The sequence below is a fragment of the Perna viridis genome, chromosome 3 (genome assembly GCF_037379345.1).
Source record: "Perna viridis isolate PV_CMFRI_1.1 ecotype Kerala chromosome 3, ASM3737934v1, whole genome shotgun sequence".
In the NCBI taxonomy this organism is placed as follows: Eukaryota; Metazoa; Mollusca; class Bivalvia; order Mytilida; family Mytilidae; genus Perna; species Perna viridis.
Window position 1 is genome coordinate 32,529,469 of NC_142447.1, and position 9,568 is coordinate 32,539,036.

At 32.2% G+C, this 9,568-nt stretch overlaps 1 protein-coding gene across 1 annotated transcript; it reads right to left on the bottom strand.

The window, feature by feature from the left end:
• Nucleotides 1-1,252: 1,252 nt before the first annotated feature.
• Nucleotides 1,253-7,742, bottom strand: LOC148621908 (cilia- and flagella-associated protein 161-like). Its single transcript, XM_088576758.1, has 7 exons — nt 7,570-7,742; nt 6,601-6,690; nt 5,321-5,562; nt 4,919-5,000; nt 4,489-4,647; nt 3,961-4,034; nt 1,253-3,230 (listed from the first exon to the last, which is right to left on the bottom strand). Exons 1-7 carry the CDS (start codon nt 7,636-7,638, stop codon nt 3,065-3,067), a joined length of 882 nt encoding a protein of 293 aa, XP_088432884.1. The 5' UTR covers nt 7,639-7,742; the 3' UTR covers nt 1,253-3,064.
• Between the last annotated feature and the right edge of the window lie 1,826 nt (nt 7,743-9,568).

Below are 9,568 nucleotides of genomic sequence, written 5' to 3' on the forward strand. Positions count from 1 at the left end.
TGGTGCTCTTATTCAGCGGAAGAAACGAAGAGATATAGTAAGTTACAGTTTTAGCAAAGGTCTTTGAATAATCATAAAATAATTGTTTACATATTTGTTATTTCGTTTGTGTCATTGCACTGATTTTGACTGTTTATTACCTTTGTTATCGGGCCTTTCAGAGCTTACTTAAATGTGTGTTTACACTTGTTGAAGACGTTTTGATGACCTCTGAAAGTATTTTTTATGTTGAATTTAGGTTAAACCCTGGTGCTTTTGTTGCGTTCTTACTGTAAGTATGCGTAAAGGTATGCATATGCATGGGAGATTAAATAGAGTAGCAGGCCCTCTTAACATGCATGATTTCTTGCACAGGTTTAAAACAGTGGCGGGTCCAATGATTTATATCCCGTATTGTTTGAAAATTTTGTAACCTAATGCTAAAATTGGGCCAGAAACGGTATCCTAAAGACCACCCTTTTATAGATTTATAGATCGCAAACCTTTAATAAATTTCTGAATTCGTACCTTGGTGTTGCAGCGATTAAAAATTAAATAAAAATATATAATAAAGCAGTCTAATACTGCTACTCATGGACAAGAGGTCAAACAAATCTAGGAAAAACAGAAAGTCTTGATTCTTCAATGTATCATTTTTATGCATTCAAAGGCGGACTTGAGGCTGGCGCATCTATCCTTGTGGTCCTGCACATATAGAGAATAATTAGAAAAAAACTTGAGTAAATGACCTGAGATTAGGGACTTAATATTATTACTTGGTCTGAGGTATAAATTTTGTACGCCCTTGCACTGGAAAGTTCTGGATTTTGTATCAGTCAGGTCTTGATATAATTTCTTCGGTATTATAGGGAATGAATTATGTTTCACTATGTCAGTCTTTAGAATAAGAAAGTGAACTTAACCCACCAATGGCTCGCTGATTTGCGTAATCCCACTTTCAGGGACACTTGTGGACGACTCAGGACTGCTGTTGTTGAACTAAGAAGCCAAGTGATTTAAAAGTATCATTCTTTGTAAGAGTCATGTAAAGTTTGAAGTAAGTCACTTATAGGAAGCCTTCTAGTAAAAGATATAATAGGATGTGTTAGAAAAATCAGAGTGATCTCCCTTTAGTAATATGATCTTTCAACTCATTAATTTCATCCTGCATGGTTCCTATATGGACACTGAAATCATGTCTTTAAGAAAAAAATGTTGAGAGAGAAATCTGTTTTCAATTTCAGGTGTCAAACATTGTAAACAAAGAAAAGCCTTCACTTAAAAACACTTTAATAATTCATATAAAACAAGTAATTTATACATCTAATACAAAGGCAGGAGTTTTATTTATTCAATGTTATGAACAAATTCAATGAAAACACATAATGACCATCATCTAAAAAAAAACAGTTATATAGTCACCACGAACTCTTCAAAATATAAGGAAACTGATTTGTCAGTCCAAAGAAAAGTAAAAGATAGATCTGTCCAGAAATATGCAACTTGTAGCATCATACAACTAAACAAATTTCAAGTACATGTTTTGGGTTGGTTGAAATATTCATAACAGCAAACTTTCGAAAAATAACAGCAGACTGTTTCAGTGCTGTGGGAGAGGAAACGAAAAAAAAAAGTAACATTTTTAGAATAAAAACATTATGGATTCTTTCATCAGTATAAAATAACTGCTTGAACAACTACATCAATAAAATATTTCTATACACAATTTAGGCACTAAGCAGCACAGTTTTGATTAGTCTCTACCTCTTTATACACTGTTGGCTTGTCCAGTAATAATGTACAAATCTTCTAATATTTAAACTATATATATGTATATATTATACTTTGGTTACATAAGACTGTTTTGATTACCAGTAAAATCTACAAGTATCAAAATTTAATGCTGCTCTAATATCCATATGCAATATTTAACTATATAAAGCTTAATTGCAATTCTGCTCAATTAAAATGCTTAAAATGTTCTAATACTCAATAGGTACATGTGCATAATTGACATATCACAATTTAAATACTGGAGAACACTGTTCAAGCATGTACTTGTATTTAAAATTCTGGATTTCATGGTTTGTAAAACCTCAATTAGAACAACTTAACTGTTTAAAACCTATAGTTTCAAAGAAAATAAATACTTCTTAAACAGGAAAAAAGTATCATGTAATGTTTGGAATCAAGTGCAAATTTCAAATGATATCTGTCACTTCATAATTCCTAGTGCTATGACAGTTTCATGAAGCATGACATTTCTAAATATGAAATTAATAGATATACATTGTCAAAAAGAAAAAAAAAGTATTTTAAAAAAAAATCTTGGCATAAAAATATAGATAACATGTTTACTGTACAGAAAGAATTACACAAAAATTTTACATCAACAATGAATCAGACACAATGTGCCTGGAAATTGACACGAAATGTAATTAAATATCATTCCTAATTATATAAAGTAAATAGCAGCACTTTCAATTTAACATTGTGATATTCAGTCCTTACCATACATATAAGAGCTTAAGTTTATTCTAAGTGCCATAATTTATGGTATTTTTTTCCAGTGGGGGATTCAGTGGGGTCACCACACTATGTATTGGAAATTTGTCATTTTCATGTGTAAAATTGACAAAAAATAGCAAACAATGTCAAAGCACCCCTTTTTCTGAAGAACCCCAGCTGGCATCCCTCCATTTCAAAGTGTCTGGATCCTACCCTGTTTCACTTAGTAATTTTGCTAGATAACACACTAATCAATTAAAGTATCAAGTAATAAAAAGTCACCACTTTGATTTTATGTTTAAAAAGCAAAATATCTGAATGGTGGCCACGCGTAGAATTAATTTAAAGTTAAATATTTTCTTGTGCATCACGAAAGTAAATACAATGTATAAATAAGATTATTATGTCATACTCAAAATGTCCAACATGAACTGGATTGTAAAGGACAAATATATAATTGGTATGTTGTTCTTCATCACAAAGATGACAAATATTATTTTTTTCTCTAACAGTACTTATCAATCAGTTATATGCAGTCAGAGAATACTTTCCGTAAGTCATTACTAACTGCATATGACTATGATGAAGTTGAGGATTGTGTTGCATCACTATTGATCACTGGATAGACTTCATCACCAGGAACTCCCATTAAAATCACCCAGTGGTTTACTTCCTTTTCAGCACGATGAGAATCAAGATAAGTGTTGCAGGAAATCTCATACTCTCGTGTACCAAAAGGTGTTCTGGAAAAGATTGAATTTCTCTATAAATAAAAATGTTCAATGCAAGTTTAATGAAAAGCAGAACAATGTATAGTTCTCGTACTTGGGAACATAGGAAATAAAGAACATGAATTTGAAGTGTAACTTTTTAGAAACCTGATGTTATTACATGTATCATCTTATTTTTAAATGTAAATTGCATTCTACTAAAGAAGGGATAGCTTATCATTACCCTTCATTTCTAATTGAATATGTGTACCTGGAAAAATTAAACTGCTTGATCTGATTTTTTGAAAGACATGTGTCATCTATTGGGTTAGTCTAACACAATATACCAGTATACTAGTTACCCAGGGGGTAAAATTTTTAATAACTGGGCCTTGGCTTGCATTTGATGGATCACTTAATTGGCATAAATTTGAAAAAAAAGTTGGAGCAAAGGAAGGAATAGCTTATCTTTACCCTTCATATCTAATTGTATATGTTTATCTGAAAAAAATAATTAAACTGCTTGGTCTGGTTGTTTGAAAGATCCACTAGATAAATGTCATCTATAGGGTCAGTCCTACACAATTTACCAGTATACAAGTTATCCAGTGGATCAAATTACAAAAAAATTGGGCCTTGGGTTGCATTTGATGAATTACAAAATTGGGTTAAATTTGAAAAAAAATTTGGAGGAAGAAAAGGGATTCATTGAAAACTTAGATGAAGAGACGAACAAGTAAGGATATGAAATATGTCCACATACCTGGTGCAAAATTCTTCTTCCACTGACAAATTGTGGTTTGTATACTTATGGTTAAAAATAATCTTAGAATTAGCCTGAAAAGAAAGTTGTATTAATATGACACTGTTAAATCTGCATCATTGTAATAATGAGTTGGCTTTATTTTTCTTTGACAAATATAGTTATAACATTGTTGTTAAAAATCAATTTCTTCTATTTTTTCGCACTTTTCTGTCCATCGCGAAAATTTAAAAAATTAGTACACCATGAAAATTAATACTTTTACAGTAATTTTGCAAATAAAAATCAAACCTTTATACCAGTTGAAAAAATATGTATAACTACAAACAAACGACCATGCACTCACAATATCCAATATTCTCTGCCAAAATCTGTTCAGTACTAACTGGAAACATGCACATCTCATTACGCTTTATAAAAAATCATTTCATTAAGACTGGACAGATTTAAAAGGTATTTTTTTCTCCTACTTGGTTTCAAAAAGGTACAAAAATTTTTTTTTTTCTTTTAAAGCTGATGTAAACTTACAGGTACTGCAATTCCTTCATATTCTAATCTGAGCTGTGGGTTAAAGTGTAAGATCTGCCATTCTGTGAGGAATGATGGTTTAGAAACAAATTGAACTTCCTGGTGTCGAGATCTAGGTGCACATTTGCTAATGGTAGCCCTGTCACTTGACAAGTACAGCTAAATTTATAAAAGACAGAAATGGACTTCTTAAAATGCATCAAACATTCACATGTTCAGATAAATGAAATTTCAGTAATAAAATAGAAAAACATTAGAAATGATCAATATTTTGCTCTATTTTGTGTTAAGATTAAGTTGTCATAATTGGTCTTTTTTTATCTTATAGTAGTTAAAAGCAACACCATTATATACCAACTATGGAACTGAAAGACAAAAGAAAATTAGAAAGTACATGTAGTTGATATGCTTATAGAGTCGAAGAACTTACATTTCCTCCTTCATTATCTAGGGTACAAAGGTAAAACTTTTGACCATAACGTAGTGGCTGTCCACTTGGTGTACCATCAACACTGTAAGAAAGCATTTACTCATGTAGCTAATAATTTGAAAAAAAGCTGCATTACAAGGTCTAAATTTTTTTCCTCCAAAATAAAAATATCAATTATTCATATGCAAATACAATTTGTGTATTTAAATGAGAATGTATCAGGGAAATTTATCTCTTTTTTCTTTTTTTTTCAATAATATGGTTATGTTAAATGAATTGATGCATCTCATAGAATCATTCCTGTACTTAATAGTTTCTTTGTATCTATTAGCAATTGTATTATAATAATTTGATAAAGCAGTGGTAAAAAGTGTGCTTGCAACCAATTATCATAAAAATCACCTTGTGATAACAAATGTATTTCTAAGGTTTGCACCAAGTTCCTTTGTTCCTGCACTACTACAATTTCCCTCTAATTTCTTAGCCTCAAGAATTTTTTGTATTGCTGGTGATACAGCTAGCTGTGAATCTACTCTAGGTTCTAAATGTCCAAAATATTTGGTTTTATCTTTAGCACCAGGACATCGTAGATTGACTTTGTCACCAAAATGCACAAATCCATCCCTTGATATACTGAGCTCAAGCTGTAAAATGTAATTTCAAACACAATAGAGTGTTTTAATAATAAAAATAATAAGTGACATACCATTTACTATATAAAGCTTCTATTTTAAAACTTTGTGTTCAATGCAAGGATGTACACCCCCTCCTCCCCCCCCCCCAAAAAAAAAAAAAAAAAATTATCACAATTGAAATTAATCTGTCAAGTTGGTGCCAAGATATTTGTGAAAAATTTTTCTCTTTAATTCAATGCAGTGAAAAATAGAAAAATCCACAAAACAGGAATTTGACATCGGAAGGCACATGACCAAATTTGAAATCTATTGGGAGTTTTGACGAAATTCAGACAGACAAAATGATGGGTAGACAGACAAGGATGATAATTGAGTGGGGGTATACATGTAATACAAAACTAACTATAAGTTAAACTTGCACAATCAGGAGTGTAACAAACAGAGTTTTGGGGTTAGTTCACAATACATGCCAGTAAATGGAAATATATCATTTTTGTGTGATAATTGTGTACAGACACGGTGTGATCACTGATAAAATATATTTTTTTCAGTTATAAAACTTTTTCATTTGTTTGTTTGCCTATTTTATTTTACTTTAAAAAAAAAACCAATGTATCCATATAATTAAAACAAAGGTCTATGCATACTAGGATTGAATTTAAGAATTTTTTACACTTGCTTAATTTAGCAAGTACTGAAAATTAACAATTGCTAAATCTAAGTTTCTTGGCTTATTTCTGTACCGAACATACATACAGAATTCCACAAGGAATTTTAGCAAGGTGAGATAATTTCTATTAGCAAAATTGAACTTGCATTTAGTAAATATTTCCCCTAAAATTCAATCACTGGCATACAGGTATTAAAACTCTAAGCCTCCTGTTTTATAGACTAACATATAAAATAATTCAGAAAAAGGGCTTTGCAAAGTGTTTTGGATTTTTTAAACCTAAAAACTTTCATTCAACATCAAATATGAATGTACGTAGATCTTATATATTTGATTACCTTATTCTGGAAAAAAGTACATCAATTAAATTAACCTACTTTGTTGAATAAGGTCTGTTGTAAGGAGCTCCTCTTTTGGTAAAGAAGTTCACCTTTTTCTCTCTTTTCCAAAAAATCTTTCAGTGTATCCTGTCAATAAATGAATATTTGAAAAGGGTCAGTCAATGGCAGACTATAATTAATGTTACAGGTTATTCCTATGGTTGTAACAGACACTGCATAGTTTCCATCATAGTACTTTTATGAAGATTGATACTAGCCAGTGAAACAAAATATGGCATTCTTGTTTATAAGTCATCTTTTCATTGGATTTTCAATTGTCAGAACCTTTTAAATGATTTTGACAATTTCGAAAATATCTGATGAAAACATAGCTGCAAAATCGTAGCTCTTGATCTTTTTTTTTGATTTTGCAATCTAACATTAAGAAAATAAAAAAAAATAGTTAGAGCTACGTTTCGCAGCTAATGAAAATGTGAATTAAATGTCTATTTACATGAAATGTGATATTTTATGTTCTAGAACTACAACCGACAACAATAAATTATCTTCAGACAGTAAATTAGATTTTCACAAGGATAAAAATAAGCTGTCACCCGGTAGCCCATGGCTACTAGATTTTGAGCCGGGCTACCAAACTTTTCGGTAAAATTTAGTTTTAGAAAATATTAAAGGTCTGGACTACCAGCTGGTATATCCTAATCTTTACCCCTGGTTCAAATATTTTTCCCCGCAAAAATCATGAATTAAAGGATTGTTGTAACATGCATGCTCTTTAAAATGCATTACATGTAGGCACAAAATAAATGTGTTTTTTTTCTGTGTGTGTCACAACATATTTTGTTGTCCACTCAGTCAGCTGATGAAAATTGTTTACATTATATATACAATACATCAATAGTTCAATGGTTGCCTTGCATATATGACATACAGTATGTCACATTATATTTTTCATATTCATTCCAACTTGATACATTTTATGCCAAGTTCTAGTTTAATTCATCGTACCTCCTCTAATTGTATGTCTTCATTCCAGTTTCCAACGCGAACTGATGGATTATATGTTCTCACACTCATCGCTGGTTCTGACGGCACTGTATATTGTAGAATAGACGGATACAGTGAACCCCAATGTTTACCTTGACAACCGATTTCCACTTACGGAAGTTAGCGGACAGAATCGAATCATGGTTCTGATAACGCTTGAAAAGATGCATAAATACCGAAACAAACAGTGGAGAAATCGCCAATTCCGGAATAACGAGTACTGAGAATTTCTAAAACTGCTCGAATTCCACACACATCTACAGGAGCAGGACGCGTTTTAAAAACTTACCAACTCCAGCAATATTAGCGATTGGATTGCATAATCTAGTCAGAATTTCCATTGACACTGCAATTAACCTATAGGGTGTCGGTGATGTGTCATTTCCTATATATGAGATACTAAGGAATGCTTCGAATTACTTGGCATGGATAGGAAAATATGATTAAGCTGGTGTTTGTAAAAGATGAGAATGGTTAAGGCGATATCCAGAGGAACTGGGCTGATTGTTAATATGTTAATTGTTGTATTTACTGCCTTAATATATGTGTTAAGACAGATACAGTTGTTGTTTTCTAATGTTACACTTTTAATACACGACTAATTCCTAAAGGTGACTGTCACGCCAGAACTGTCAAATGGCCCTGTAGCGCTACACAACTTGTGATACCATGCCAAATAATCCTAAAGAAAATTTCTGGTCTCTAATTATCTTTACTTATAGTACTCTATTGGGGAAGGGGATAATATAGTAAACAACGGACTCCGAGGATAGTATATTTACAATCGCTATAACAACTGCCTAGATTACAGTGTTTAAACCGTGTCCATATGTGTTATCAGAATCGCCTGATCTAAATCAAACCAAACCAGGTACAAAAAGCGAGGATCCGGTCACCATTTAAAGTTGTGTAGGGGCGGATTCAGGCGGGGCGTGGCGGGCGTGCGCCCCCCCCTAAAATTTGAAAGCATGGGTTGTCGGGGTAGATTTAGGTGGTATTAGGTTGAAACTTTAATTTCTCGCTAATTTGATCACAAAAAGATATCTACATTGCACCCACTCTTGAAGAATATTTTAAAAATTTAGCCTAAAAAAATTTTCGCCTCGCCCCGGCGAAATTCAATTGTGCGCCGTTGGAAAATGAAAAATACTCATAAAAATAGCTGAAAAAAATTGTAAAAAAATAGGGAAAAGATCGCAAAGACTTGATTTTTTTTTTAAAGAAAAACTAAGTTTATGGAATAAAACAAGCGCCGGGCAGACCTCTCTGGCCCTAGGAATACATTGCAAAATGTCTCAAGGTGACCACCAACTTATTTTTGACATACTGACCCATCGTATTTTACGGGTGATTTAAATGATACATGGATCGGGTATTCGAAAGTACATGAGTCAAAGCGGACTTCATTTATCACTACAGACAAATTGCAAAATCTTATGTTCCCAAAACGAAGTAGGAAAACATATTCAGTTTCGTCAGTTTCGTCTTCTTTTTATTACTAAGTACTCTTAGTATTCGGTCCTCTGTTAAAAAGTCTGAGAATGTTCTTGATATCAATATGGTACTGAATCGGCAATGTGTATTTACTGATAAATTTATACGACAGCAAGAAAAAATCACTGTCCTCCGTAGTCATTTGATGTCCGGGCAATAACGTTAAAAAAATGTAAGAATATCGTTGATGCTATAAGGGGTCATATCCCAGGGGAGAATTATTTTGGGAAGTATTGACCAAAAAGGACTGCGATTCATGTCAAATCCTTATCTTGTGTAAACATTTAATCGCAATCAAAAACCAGAGTTGTCCAAATTATTTTTTAGGGTTAGACATCTGCCGGGTCGTATCAACCTGTACACTCGAAACTCTTCTGGTTTTCGTTTTTTTTTCTAAAAGAGCGGGGAAAATGTTCATTATACATTGTAGATTACAGTGAAGTTTAAGTAGTGGGAAGCAGTATTC

Excerpts from the sequence above, each read along its gene's own strand:
- LOC148621908 (XM_088576758.1), bottom strand. The coding sequence starts at position 7,638 with ATGAGTGTGAGAACATATAATCCATCAGTTCGCGTTGGAAACTGGAAT. Across the intron at positions 5,563-6,600 it reads AACAGACCTTATTCAACAAA|CTTGAGCTCAGTATATCAAG; the intron begins GTAGGTTAATTT and ends TACATTTTACAG. Across the intron at positions 3,231-3,960 it reads GAAGAAGAATTTTGCACCAG|AACACCTTTTGGTACACGAG; the intron begins GTATGTGGACAT and ends AATCTTTTCCAG.